This window comes from Hippopotamus amphibius, chromosome 6 (assembly GCF_030028045.1).
Source record: "Hippopotamus amphibius kiboko isolate mHipAmp2 chromosome 6, mHipAmp2.hap2, whole genome shotgun sequence".
NCBI lineage: Eukaryota > Metazoa > Chordata > Mammalia > Artiodactyla > Hippopotamidae > Hippopotamus > Hippopotamus amphibius.
The window spans coordinates 21601371-21616154 of record NC_080191.1 but is presented as its reverse complement, the minus strand read 5'-3'; the positions used below and the strand labels follow the sequence as shown (position 1 = coordinate 21616154).

The 14784-nt window shown below is 43.6% G+C and overlaps 1 protein-coding gene across 5 annotated transcripts in view; it reads left to right on the top strand.

Moving 5' to 3' along the window:
• The window catches only part of FYN (FYN proto-oncogene, Src family tyrosine kinase), a 198650-nt gene that overhangs the window by 159249 nt on the left and 24617 nt on the right, over positions 1–14784 (top strand). For 4 of the 5 annotated variants that reach the window (XM_057738230.1, XM_057738231.1, XM_057738233.1 and 1 more), the window contains 5 exons: positions 252–401; positions 3006–3170; positions 6414–6593; positions 8506–8582; positions 8676–8829. In XM_057738230.1, coding sequence (XP_057594213.1) covers positions 252–401; positions 3006–3170; positions 6414–6593; positions 8506–8582; positions 8676–8829 — 726 coding nt within the window. Of the gene's footprint in view, positions 1–251; positions 402–3005; positions 3171–3552; positions 3709–6413; positions 6594–8505; positions 8583–8675; positions 8830–14784 lie in introns of all 5 variants that reach the window. The other variant, XM_057738235.1, reaches the window with a different exon arrangement.

Genomic DNA, 14784 nt, shown 5'->3' with positions numbered 1-14784 from the left:
ATTCTCAAGGGCAGAATCATCTTATTGCTAATATCTTCTGACATTAGCAGGAAAAAAGTGTTTTCTTCCTATGTTACTAAATGAAGGAAGAGTGTGTGTGTGTGTGTGTGTGTGTGTGTGTGTGTGTGTGTGTGTGTGTGTGATGTGTGTGTATCCTCTTGATAATTATTAATCAGAATACTCAAATGAGATCCAAAAAATAATCGATACTCAAAATGATTGGAGCTGCTAATGCTTTGCACATTTCCCAGGTGCCTATTCACTTTCTATCCGTGACTGGGATGATATGAAAGGAGACCATGTCAAACATTATAAAATTCGCAAACTTGACAATGGGGGATACTATATTACCACCCGGGCCCAGTTTGAAACACTTCAGCAGCTTGTACAGCATTACTCAGGTAACCTCTGAATTCTAACTGACCGCTAACCACGTGGATGCTGGAGGGAGCGGGTGGGCTCAGAGTGGGAAAGGGGAAGGAGGTACAACAGACACATGCAGATGCGCTAGGAAAATAGTTCTCTTTCCTAACCCCTCAAGGTGCCGCTTGGCTCAATGGGTTCTATCACTGTTTTTTCCTCCATAGCTATTATTAGTTCCATAAGTTTGTCAAAAGATTATGCCATTCTAGTTCCCCAAGTAGAAAGGAACAGGTTAAATTTTAAAAGCTGTTTGTTTTCTCGTCATCTTCCTGAAATCCTTGGAAGTTATCTCTTCCTGTTCCCCTATAGTATATGATTCAGAAGCTGTGAAAGGAAGAGGGTGTGGTCCCTGGGGGCACACGTACAAGGGCCTCCTAGAGGGGGTGCTGTGTTTCTATCATCACTTTCCACTCAGCGCTGTAGCAGAAATGGCCACACATACATTTCATTGTCATGACTAGATGACTTTTGCGGTCCATTTATCATGTTCGACTTCCTCACCAATACTTCCGTTTCCTGACTAGACTTAGACGTATATGACCCACAGCTCCTAGATCTGTTACAGCTATTGTATTAAATTAAACTTTTAAACAGTAGATCAGTCTCTGTCCTAACACCCAGCCATCACCATTAATCTGTTGTTCCTAGAAACATATAATTATTAGGTGTTTAGGTGTGTGATTTGTACATTTTATTAAAGAAGGTGGTTGTATGTACAGCTGTTAAAATGATTGCTTTCTTTCCTAGATTAGCAGGTCTATCCCAGTATATCATTTGTACACACCAATGGGTATAGATATGCATGTACGGATAGAGATCTATAAGCCCATTAAGCCCAGTGGTGTTTTGTGTGACCCATATATACATTTATATATGACAATGACAAGACCCCAACATAGTACATGACTTGACCTCAACTATTGCTCTATGCTCATTCATTTAAAAATATGTGTGTATAATGTTTTAGCACCAAAAAAGCAGTTTTTTGAAAATGGCAATAAGAAATGTCTATCTATTGATCCTGGGCACTAATGAGCAAATGAAAACATTAATAACACTTGGAGTATTTGTTGATTGGGGCAGAGGGTAACTTTCATTTATATGGATCCTAATAAAATACTTGGGAGAAATGGAGCAGAATATCTCCCTGAGCTTAAGTGATATACTCAAATGCCTGCATGTTGTAAGGATTTTTCAAATGCCTAAATATATTTCATTATAGCTGAACATCAGCTGGGTCCCCAGGGTTTGGATCATTTGAAAATATTGTGTTGGAAAGGGCACCTTAATAACATCATAAAACTGGAAGGAGAGAAGGGATATGAAGAGCAATAGACATTTTTTAATCTCAAAAAAAATCCATCTCGAGACGAATTTGTTTTTATATTGGCTTTTCCTCTTCCCTCTTTCCCTCCCTCACACAATAAAATGCCTTTGAAATATTGACACATAAATAATTTCCTGCCTAAATGTCTCAGAACCTGATTCTTTCAAAAAGAAAGGAATAAAGAGGAACTTGCAGCTGGTTCCTGGAGAAAAGGCAACAACACGACATTTTATTTCCCTGGATTCGAGGGGCCTCCCGTGGGGTGTGGCTGGCGGGACTCTGTCCACCTCCAGCCAGGCACTCTGCAGCTTTTGTCACTGCCCTGATTCCTTGTCCATTGTCACTTTTCTCACCTGACCGATGTTTAACTTGGCATTTAGACAATTTCCCCTTACCACTGCTAGATTCTAAAAAGCTTTTTCTTTAAAGAGAGAGAGAGGAAAAGGGAAAGAAAACCTCCAAATAACCCAAAAGCGGTAATGATTTTTTTCCTTCCTGTTTTTCATAGGAAACAGAGTTCTCTCACATCCTTGAGTTTCTGCAAATTTTAGTTTCCATTCTCTCTCTTTTCAAACCAGACTCCTAAATTATACATCGGAGACTGTTGTAAAGATTTTTTTAATGGAAGATATCAAAGAAGCAAGAGTATCTGACTGGTAGAATAATCAGTTAAAATTGCCAAAGAAATCACTAGAGAAATATGACCTCTTTTTTTTTTCCCTTCCCAGGTATAATCTTCAGCCTTACTAGTTTGTAACAGTCTAATGTTCTGTATAAGAATCCTGTACTGAAGTTACAATTTTAAGTATATTCATAGCAAAGAGAGTCCCCAAACCCTTGATATTAGACAGGGACAAAAGACAGTTGTGCTGGCATTCTGTGGTCCAGATGTGCCTTTTGAAATCAGCGGAGGTGTTTGCAGAGTTCCAAAAGACATGTTATTAGCACATTGGGCTGAAAACATTTTTCTTATTTAGTGAGCACAGAAACCAAAGCAGTCTGTATCTGTATATATGTATAGACTATATTAGACCTGGGGGTATGCAGTCACCCAAATCTAAAACGTCCTCGTCTACTTCCAGTGAACATGTTTCAGTGTGTGGTGTCTAATCTTCCAAGACGTGTGTAGTTCTCTGCTGACGTAGCACTGTTTTGAATAACGCTGTGTGCTGGCTGGGTTTGTACACCTGTAAGTGTTGTTGTTTCACGTGTTTGCTTCTCTTTTCCTTTCCTGCCGCTGTCCCTGCCCCATCAGAGAGAGCCGCAGGTCTCTGCTGCCGCCTAGTAGTTCCCTGTCACAAAGGGATGCCAAGGCTTACCGATCTGTCTGTCAAAACCAAAGATGTCTGGGAAATCCCTCGAGAATCCCTGCAATTGATCAAGAGACTGGGAAATGGGCAGTTTGGGGAAGTATGGATGGGTATGCTGAGACTCAATTATTTATTATTAGCTTTCTTGTTTGGGAAGTCCCAAACGTCAAAGATGGAAGGTGACAATAAAGACTTTTTGGCCAGGAAGAAAATGTGAATTACCAATAATTTTGATTTGGATTTCAGAATTCCGGTTAAGATTGGCAAATGGCTCAAATGATACTATTATATGAGCCTCAATTCACAAACCAGTAAATGGTACAAGGACGATTCTAGCCTGCACCAAATGCCTGCATTTCCAACTGCAAATATCTGTGGAACAAACTCAGTGTCACCCGCCCTGAAGGGCACGCCACCTCCCATCTTTTCTAGTGCATGCCTGATTATGGATTATAAGGACTGTGTTTTCTTTATTAATTCCCTTTCCTGTAGAGAAAGCTGATGGTTTGTGTTTTAACTTAACTGTGATTGCATCGAGTTGTACCCCACAAACTTCTGGATTGGCTAAAGATGCTTGGGAAGTTGCACGTGATTCCTTGTTTCTGGAGAAGAAGCTGGGTCAGGGGTGTTTCGCTGAAGTGTGGCTTGGTAAGGCAGAGGGCACATTGTGTTTTGGCTGCATCTCAAAGCCAGTTAAAAGGATGGTTTTGAACAAAAACATGTACAGCCGTCGGGACCAAGACGCTTAACCTGGATAGCTAGACGGGCACAGGCCATCCAGATTGTACCCTTCTATCCTATTTCATGGGGTTAATTAAGGCACGCACAGAACAGGAAACCAGTACAATAGGAATCTGGTGTTTCCTCTTCCTAAGACGTGGAAAGGTAAGATTCTATAGATGGGCTAAAGTAGAGAAAGACCACAGGCTTTTTTGCTCAGCGGCCTGGGTTTGAATCTTTTCTAGCTGATTAAACATGGGCTTATTTAATCTCTTTGAACCACAGTTTCCTCATCTGTAAAATTGGAATAATACCTACTTCATAGGATTGTCTTGAGGGTTACATGGGACAATATGTTTAAAGTTCCTTGCATATAGCAGGTGCTCAGTAGGCACACGTACTTCTCTCTTAGCTTGGTTGTCATGTCGTGGATCAGGCCAGCTGCACTGGCCCTCCCCACTGCTTTTGTAATACCCGGAAACATCTGTCAGTAAGGTAATGTTGGTGCTTATGGAATCCTGCTTTTTACTCTTAGATTCAATTAAAAACAATGTGGGTGGGTACCTGTTGATTTGTGTGGGTATAGGTATTTAGGTGTGATCTGCATTAAAAGATTTAATACACTTAAAGCACTTAGATCAGAACCTGACAAGCAGTAAGTGCTACATACAGAAAGAGGGGGAGAGGGAGAGAGAGACACACTCAGATAGACAGGTCGATGTGAGTATGAATATACTATTATAATGTGTTGTCATTATAATTTTTTTTTCAGAGTCCACATTATTGTGTCCATCTCTACCTGGAATTTAACTCTCATATTGTAAAATATGTTTATATGACCTTCCTCTCCCTCATCCACCCAATTTATAGTTGGATTTGTGGGTCCTGAGGATTTCAGTGCAATCACTCATAGAATCAGGAAGAATTAAACCCTAGAGGAAAATTTATTTCCAAACTTTATAATGACCAATTTTAAATCATTACACACGCTATTAAAATTTTGTTTCCCACTGAACAGAAAACATCATGTTGGGATAGTTCAGGATCAGGATGGAAGGCTGTATAAGTAACCAGGTTGTTATTAGAGAGAAATGTCTCATTCTATTTAAATTTCCGAGGTGCTAAAACACTCTGAAATTTAGACTACTTACAAATTGTTAAATTTCCCATTTACGTTTAGTGGGCAGTTTTCTATAAGATTTGAATGAACTCTTCTTTAAGCCATTTATTCTTTGATAATTTATATTTTTGTAGGTTGCATGTTATGACTATATGAACCACGTTTTTAACATGGTAGCAAGAGTTGCTCCAATTTATAGAATTTTTTTAGTTCTAAGCTCAAGTATATTAAATATGAAGTTAATTCAAACCAGCCTTCTTTTCCAAATAGAAGACAATATAATCTAACTTAGTAGATTTTTCTCTTTCTCTTATAAATAGTTTTAATTCAAAGTCATAGGACTAATAATGGATACACATAGAATTTAGATTTGTTTTAAATTTTGGTGCTTAAAGAGACCTAAAAGATAATCCAGTTCCGTTCCTATATCTTACAGATGAGGTAAATAATGGTGATCATAAATCAGGCTTGCCTCTGAATCTCCTAGATTTTTTTAAACATGTGAAGTTTAAATATTTCTATTCCCTCCTAGCTACTGTTTAATTTTTCCAGTCTATCTGATAGAAGTCATTGTTCTTGTGGCTGACCATCAGTAAGCTTGAGGAGTTTTCCTTTCCTGGTTGAAGTATTGGCAAGTGGACCGAGAGCTTCTTGCCAATGCTTATCAGCACACTTAGCTCAACTTTTCAAGGACTCAGTCAAGCAGCTCATTCACTGCTGACAGCTGAAAGTCTAGAGGTAATTTCCAAACATCCTCAGTGTGTTGCCATGTATTTTTAAGTGGCACACCCCATAAAACAGAATGTAACCTAACTTCTTCCATACTGACTCTACTGCCTAAGGGATGGCTGTTGGATGGCCAGTCCTGTTCTAACCCCTAAACTGTCATCCTTATCAAGAAGTGTCCAGAAAATACTAGGGATCTAATGTACAGCATGATATATATAATTAACACTGCTCTATGTTATATATGAAAATTGTTTAGAGAATAAATCCTGAGTTCTCACTGCAAGAAAAAAATACGTTTCTATTTCTTTAATTTTGTATCTGTATGAGATAATGGATTTCACTAAACTTAATTGTGATAATCACTCCATGATGTATATAAATCAAATCATTATGCTTTACACTTTAAACTTATGGAATGCTGTATATCAGTTATAACTCAGTAAAACTGGAAGGAAAAAAAAAGTAGTATCCAGAGCTTTCAATGCAAATTTGTAATCATGTGGCTGAGCCAGAAAATATATAAATAAATATATATTTATATATCAAAATAAAGAAGAATTTTAAAGAATTATAAACCATGATATAGCCATAAGTAAACACATTTTTCCTGTTGAAAATACTTGACAGAGTCCTTATATTCGATTGTCTTTGTTCAACAAAAAACTATATTTTTTTTTTTTAACCTAAAATCTAACTTTATGCAAATAGCTATTCATTAAAAAACTTTTGTTTTTCCATCAAAAGAGGATCTTTGGTTTGACTTGATATTGTGGGGTGTCTGCAGGTACCTGGAATGGAAACACAAAAGTAGCCATAAAGACTCTTAAACCAGGCACGATGTCCCCTGAATCGTTCCTTGAAGAGGCACAGATCATGAAGAAGTTGAAGCATGACAAACTGGTCCAGCTCTACGCGGTGGTGTCCGAGGAGCCCATCTACATCGTCACCGAATATATGAACAAAGGTGGGGCGAGGCCTTTCGGGCTCCCCCTCACAGGGACCTGGAGGCTTGTTTCAGGGAGGGAGATGGAGTTGCCTGCTTGCTTTTTTCTTCCTTTCTCCATGAGTCAGGCATTCTTCTGAGGAAGCACAAATTGTGTGCTCACTAACGAGAACATTTTAAGAACAGACCCTGACCTTGAGTTTGCTCCCCAGATCCTTGTGAAGTACAGGACCTTTGCATGTTGCACATGCTAGGAGTTCCAGCTGCTCTCCATAACTAAAGAAATTCATTTTTAGTGTCGGGGTGATACAGAGGGCTATGATAGTTTGTTGTTATTTGGAATGCCAGAGCTTGTGTTAAAAATTAAATTTTTTTCAGGGCTGAACAGTTAATATCAGACACTGATCTCTAGGTTAAGTTTAGTCTCCTTTTCAACATTGTTTTTTTCAGCTCTCTTAAACATCAGATGTAGAAAGACATGCTTTTAAAGAGCACATTTTATTCTCATTCTTTTTCTGTCTCTTTGTCTTTCTAATCAAAGCAATATTTTGGGGGATAAGGCCAAAGATCACTTTGTTTTGGAAAAATAGATGAACCAAACAAGAAACAGCCTTTAAAAGGCAATCGTTGTACATCAGAGGACACCAGTGTAATTTTTCCTTTCCATGTGCTTTATTTTAAAATATATTTGGAATTACTCCCTGGCAGATTGTTTGTCCTTTGTATCCAGGGTTATTTGGTAAATAACTTTGTGATTAAAGCATGAAAAAAATCACCAGTGATCACATGAGCCTCCAGCCTCTGCCCGTGATTGGTTCAGCCCCAGTGTTCCTTCTGAGCTCCTTAGGCTGTGTCATCACGGTGGCTCTGAAGCTCCAGCTGTTTTGTTTCAGGTATCTTTTAAGGCCTGATGGCCGTGATCTAAGGTGGGGAGCTACCTGCCCCACCCTGTATTCCTCAGATATTCTTCTCTTGATTGAAAAATCTGTCAATAAGCTGGGCCAGTGATTCTAAACTTGACTTTGTATCAGAATCACCTCACGGGCTTCTTAAAATACAAGTTTCTGGGCCAGAACTCCCAAGTTTCTGATTCAGTAGACGTGGGGTGGGATCTGAGAGGTTGCACTTCTAACTAGTTCCCCAGGGTTGCTATTCTTGCTGGTCCAGGACCCCGTTTTGGGAACCACTCAGCTGGGTGCTGTTTTCCCCACTTCACTCTTGTTGGGGGTTGACAGGAAATGAGATTGGAGTGGTGCAGCCTTTCAACACGTTCTTCCTTATGACATAAAGGGAATTGTCCCATTTTTTCTGGTTTTATCCCATTTTTATTGTCCTTAGAAATGGAGTCACCATAGTTTATTTCTGAAAGGTAAAACTGCTACCTTTCAATGCATAGATTTTTTTTCTGCCCTATTTTTTTGTGTGAACTTTTTTTTTTCCATTAATAGCATTATTTCATTTAATTACCTCATTACTTCTAATAAGAAAACCAAATACAGCCCTTCATCTGGAATTTTTATCTTTTTTTTTAATAAATTTATTTAATTTTATTTTTATTTATTTAGTGGCTGTGTTGGGTCTTCGTTGCTGCACACAGGCTTCCTCTAGTTGCTGCGAGCGCGGGCTACTCCTCATTGTGATGCACAGGCTTCCTCAGTGTAGTGGCTTCTCTTGTTGCAGAACACGGGCTCTAGGCACATGGGCTTCAGTAGTTGTGGCACACGGGCTCAATAGTTGTGGCTCACAGGCTCTAGAGCACAGGCTCAATAGTCGTGGAGCTTGGGCTTAGTTGCTCCGCGGCATGTGGGACCTTCCCAGAGCAGGGCTCGAACCCGTGTCCCCTGCATTGGCAGGCAGATTCTTAACCGCCTAGGAAGTCCTGGAATTTTTATCTTTCAAAGGAAATCAAAATGGTTTTATGTTTTGTTCATAGGAAGTTTACTCGATTTCTTAAAAGATGGAGAAGGAAGAGCTCTGAAGTTACCAAACCTTGTGGACATGGCAGCACAGGTAGGCCCTGTGGCACCTCAGTTCCTGCCTTAGAATTACTGGCATATGTGTACCTGGAGCCACATGTAACATACGCTTCCTCGGTCTACACAGGTTGCTGCGGGAATGGCATACATCGAGCGCATGAATTATATCCATAGAGACCTGCGGTCAGCAAACATTCTCGTGGGGAATGGACTGATTTGCAAGATCGCCGACTTCGGATTGGCCAGGTTGATCGAGGACAATGAGTACACAGCAAGACAAGGTGAGCACTTGAATGAGGAAGGCTCGTGATCACATCCCGCCTGGCCCTTCCCCCCTCCCTCCCCCACTTCCTCCAGAAAATATTTGGAATGTCATTCTTCAACTGGGTTTGTCCTTCTTGATCTGGCAGGAATCTGGCAGCTCTGCAGGTGGGAGACTATAGTGGGTTCAGTAGGTGGATGAGATGTGGCTTTTTGGTGAGTGAGTGTCCACTGATGTCCTCCTGGCTCATGCTGCCCTCCTTCCTGCATCCAGGCTTGGGACACTTTGCCTTTGGGGGAGAGGGCTATGGAAGGCCAAGAGAGCCGTCGAGTAGTAGCGCATCACTCCATCGAAGTCAGAAGGCACGCTCATTGGAGATTTTAGTAAAGGAGTTATTTACAATGGCCCAGGCAGGGTTTGGGAAAACCAGCAGGGCGTGATGCAGCATCCTAGAGCTGGTAACAGCACCAGATCTAAGAACGGGCAGCTGAGCAGAGAGGCCACCTCTGGCAGAGACGGGCAGCTAGCGGGGATCTGGGGGACTCGTGGCCGAGCTTACTCTTCAGCCCTCCTCCAGATCTCCCGTCAAATCCAACTGGAGCCAGCAGTCAAAGGAGCCCATGGACTGTCCGGATGGGTGCAAAGCAGGGAGTAGGCGAGTAGCAGGTGGACCTAGAGGGCCAACAAAAGAGAGCAACATAGCCTGTCAAGAAGCTCCACCTCCTTTAATCCCCCTCCATCCTGCCCCCTCCAAAGATTTATAGAAATTAGCCCCTAGATAAAATACATCTCAAACCAGAAGCCACTCCAGTGGGACAGCTTTTCAGGTGCTTCTAGAGCACCAGATACCAGGGAGGGAATTCCCAGGGTTATTTCCATTCTTCCTAGAACTGCACATAATGCTCAAAGGATGCATGTGTGGAATTAAGTGTGCAGTTTGCAGTCACATGTAGCCTCTTCATGGAGAATATAATGCTCATGTCGGAAGGAAGGGGGGCACCTTCATTGTCATTGTTTTTAACCAAAGCCTAGTCATTCCGAGCAAGGCTGGGCAGTGACCGGAATAGATTACAGGGCAGTGCTTTCTCCTGGAGGTTATCACGGCCACCTCTGCCATTCTTCTTCATTCTTTTCTTCTTTTTTAATTCAGTTCACGCCAATTCTTCCCTCCTTTTATCCTTCTCAGCAGTCTCAAGTGATGAGGGAAAATGCTAAACTAAGACCCTGCCTCGCACAGATACTGTCCAAAGGCTGAATTACATGTCGGTCAGACAGCTCAGCTATTTGAATTTCCCAAACACGTGGCAATTCTTGTCCTGGAGCCAAATGCCTACACAACGAGCATCTCTCTCACACACACGCGTGCACACTCACACACACACACCAGCGCAGGGCCAGATGGCGTGCCGTATCGCTAATCAAAGGCACACAGGCAGCTTTGATTGGCACCGCAGTCTAGAGAGGCATGTGGACGTGATTTTGAGTCAAGGTGAGCTGAGAGGTCTGAAGTGCCCCCAGGTCTGAGACCGGGCCCTAAATGAGACAGTTTACCCTCAGGCAGACCTGTCAGATCCCAGCTCATGGACTCAGAAGGAGAGGGGCGGGGGGTGAAGGCTGTGAGACATGAATCTTTGATTTAGGAAGGGGTAGGATAGGTCGTGTCAGTGTCCCTCCGTGTGTGAGTGGAGTTCTGGGGCTGGCGGGAGCCGTTCAGGATTCATTTCTCCCCTTCTCCCGGGCTCTGGACTCTCTAGCATTTGTTGTTAACAGCCTTGAACCATCAATAAATGAGGTTACAGAGGCAGAAGCCCAAGCACGCTGGCAGGGGTGCTGGTGACAGGGCTGGGTTTTAGTTCACGGGGTGAGATGCCCCAGCTGTGGCCCTGGGTGACTGGCGTCCAGGGGAAGGCGTGTCGGGAGCCCCTCACTGTTGTCCCCTCACAGCACAGAGCGGCTGTGGGGTGGCCCACATGGCCACCCTCCGCCCTGGCCATCCAGTCCTGCCTTCATCCAGCTGTCCTGACTGCCTTTCTGGTGGCTTCCTCACCTCCACCATCATCTTGCCAGAAGCTGTCCTGACGCCCTTCAAAGGGTCAGCTTCACATGCTTAATTTCCAGATAGAATACTCCACCATTCCCTCTTAAAATTCTTTTTTCTTCTCTCTTCTCTTTTACAAGTATCTTCCAGTCCATGCCGAACACTGGAAGGAGATAAGTAAGGAGAAGTAAATGAACTGGAGAACTGAACCAGGGGGAAAGAAACAAGACAGGGGCCCCGGGATTTGCAAGGAAAATAAAAGAAATGCTGCAATGGAGGAAAAAGAAGGAGCAGGGGCATTTATAGCATACCTATCCAGTGCCAGGCCTGAGCGGGCAAATGTGAGGAGTGGAGTGGGAGAGAGAGAAACAGGCTCAGAGAGGTTAAGTAACATGTATGAAATCACACAGCTAGTAAAAGGCAGGATTTGAATCCAGGTGTGGCTGGCCCTGTCGCATCCGCCCTCTTCAGCTACGCTGACTGCCTCTCATCAAGACAGTGACTAAAGGAACAGAAAATAAAAATGGAGGTTGTCCTAAGCTCCTTTTCCCCTTTATTTTATGGCAAAGCTTCTAAGGGGCATCTCTAAAGGGCACGTGCGAGGGAGTTGGCAGACCTTCATTCGCCAGCCCTGGGACAGCCCGGCTGTTTACAGAATGCCTCCCGAGGGTCTGTCCTGCCCAGGCCTCTTTACGAGGCAGGAAGGGCCTGGTGCGTGTCTGCCCGTGTGCTCTGCAGAAGGCACGCGTGCTTCGTGCCAAAGTGTCTGCCGGGGACCAGTCAGCTCCTCCAGACAGCCGCTCCATGTGCCTGAGAATATCTGCAAGTCGGGTTTTATGTTCCGCACCGGCCACAGCCGGGCCGCATCTTGGTTATGGAAGTGTGGGCAGTGTTGAGAAGTGTGTGCCAGTCACAGGTATTTTAGGACTGTGGGTGACCGTTGTTTCTCAGCACAGCTGTGAGGTTCCCATCTAAGGCACACTAAAGTGTCTGTCACCCCCCAGGGTGGATGAGCTGGCATTTCCCCCCGCCGGGCACCAGCAGAACTGGAATTGGGACCTGGGTCAAACTGCCCCTCCTCTATTCCTTCGTCCTCCCCCTCCCTGCTGCCCCACTGGACTGTCAACAGCCGCCCCGTGTCAGGGACAAGCTCAAGGCCAGGCCCAAAACCTGGAGGGTGGCCCTCTGCCAACAGGGTTCTGGAGGTAACTAGGAATTATTTGGTGTCGCTCATTCTCTGTCACCTCCGCATGAACCCCAGTGACAGCAGCTAGACCTTCTTTAGTCATAAACTCCTTGTGACATTCTGTCCGGTCAGGATCTCTAAGTACTGGCAAAATTAATTATTTGCCTTTGAGTGCCTTTCAAATGAAAGGGCTCTGCTGGAAGGTCCTGATAGAAAGACTGCACGAGCACAGGCAGCGAGCACAGAGCCAGACAGAACCGGATTTGAAACCCAGCTCTGGGGCCTCGGGCAAGTCTCTTAACTTTTCCAGACCTCAGCTTGCTTATCTGTAAAGTGGAAATATACTTTACCTGCTTTGTGCTTTAATTTTTGCAAAGATTAAGTGAAACAGCACATGTATATTGTTCAGCGCAGTGCCCAGCACAGAGCCACTGGTAAACAAAAAGCACTCTTGTTGTTATGTCCTGGACAAGACTAAGTTCTTGAGGAATAAGCAAATGTGAGAATGGGCTGTAGACACGTGGAAAGGCTCAAACACCATCCGGGAAAGGGAGAGAGGGATGAAGTGAATTCCCTGGTGGTCAGATGTGGGTAATCATGGGGATGAAGTTGCCAAAAACAGGAATGAGTGAGTTGGAAAGAAGGGCTTGTTTTCAAAGAATGAGGGTGAATTTGGTTTGGGATGTGTCGAGCTTGCGGTAGTGGTGGTGGTGCATCCGAGCTTGGTGTCCAAGCCCAGAGAGGTCAGTCGGGGTGGCTTCACCTGGTCCCACTGCCACGGGTCCTCACCTCCCAGCTCTCCCCACCACGTCACCGCCCCTCACCCCCACGCCGTCTGTACCTTCCCCTGAGGTCTGACCACAGCCCCTCCAGCCAGCAGCTCCTCCAGCGCTCACACAGATGGTAGGAGAACTCTTGACACACTTTCTTCGTGAGCTTTCAGCAGGCTCTGTGCTGACTAATGTTGATATAAACCTAACAAGCTCAGATAGACCTGGCTTACGTTTCACAATGACTTGCTTTTTGTGGTCACTTATTTTTTTTATTAAGCTATAATATACATACACTAAAATGAATAAATCTGAAGTGTGCAACTCAGTGACTTTTTACATATGTGTGTGCCCCTGAAACCACCCACACTGCCAGCCCCCTAAAGACCTCCTCATCCCCTTCCAGCCAGTCACCACTCCCAGGGGTAGCCCCTGTTTTACCTCTATAACCAGAGATTAGTTTTCCATGTAACCGAACTTCATATAAACAAATCATGCAGTCTTACTCTCTTGTGTCTAGTTTCTTTCTCATCAGGTCGGTGAGATTCATCCACGTTGCTGCATGTAACAGTAGTTCTTTCTTTTTCATTGCTGAGTAGTGCTCCATTGTACAAATAGGTCCGTGTATCCATTCTATTGGTATTTCTGACTGGGGGTCTTTATGAATTTAGCTGCTGTGGTAGTGGTCGTGTCCTCCTATCTCCTGGGTAAATTCCAGGAGTGGAATTGTTGGTCTTAGGGCAGGCCTGTACCACCCAGCAGGTTTTGTGGCCGTGTCTTTAAAGATAGAGTACACAGGCACCATGTTACTTACCGGTATATATATTTCCTGTAGGCAGCTGAAGCAGCCTGGTGAGGCTGAGAAAGCTGTGGTTGGCAGTCAAGAAGCCTGAGTTTGAACTAGCTTTCACTTACAAGGTTGGTGTGTCCCCAGGCAAATCACTTAACCTTTTTGAGCCTCATTTTTTAGCATTTGTAAAATGGAGATAATAAAAATAATTACCTCACATAATTAGTGTGAGAATTAAATGGGCTCTCTGTAAAAGTTGTTGGAGGGTTGTGAAATATAAAAACCATTCTTATAACCTGAACTTTCTGTTTGATGTAAATTTTCCTTGAAAGTGGTCTTTATTTTCTTACCTAAAAAAAAAAAGATTTTTAAGGAAAAAACTATTAGTCATCAGTGAAGAAAAATCAACCTTGTAAGAGAAAAAATACATTATTTCATTATTTTACAACCATTATTTATTTTATTTATCTGGGCAGGCACCATTTTGTATTAACTACACGCCCAAGGGTCCCTCTGAACACAGCTAGGAGCCGGTGGTCTACTCACCATCTTCTCCAGCAGAGTTTCCTTTTTTTCTCAGATTTGCCTTCTCTCTTGAGAACTGTTCCTGCCTCCTTGCCACCGTTGTTTTTAATCTTGTCAACTCTGAGCATCCGATGGGCGTTCCCAGCAGTGTCACCGATGGTCACGCACGCGCGTGCGCAAACGTACCGCCCCTTCCAAAGATGGCAGGGACTGGATTGGTTAAGAGCATGACCCATGTAATCAAATTATCTTTTTTTTTTAAAGCTCTTTATTGGAATATAATTGCTTTATACTCTTGTACCAGCTTTTGAGGTACACCAAAGTGAATCAGCTGTATTTATACACATATCCCCATATCCCCTCCCTCCCGCGACTCCCTCCCACCCTCCCTGTCCTGCCCCTCTAAGGCATCACCCATTATCGAGTTGATCTCCCTTTGTTATACAGCAACTTCCCACTAGCTATCTGTTGTACAGTTGGTAGTGTATATATGTCTATGCTACTCTCTCACTTCATCCCAGCTTCCCCTTTGCCCCCCACCCCCCCAACCGCGTGTCCTCCACATTATCTTGATGTGAACATTAGCATCACTGCTAATTAGTTGTGAGGCTTTGGGCGAGCTGCTTAACCTCTCTGAGCATTTATTTCCTCCTCTGAAAACAGGG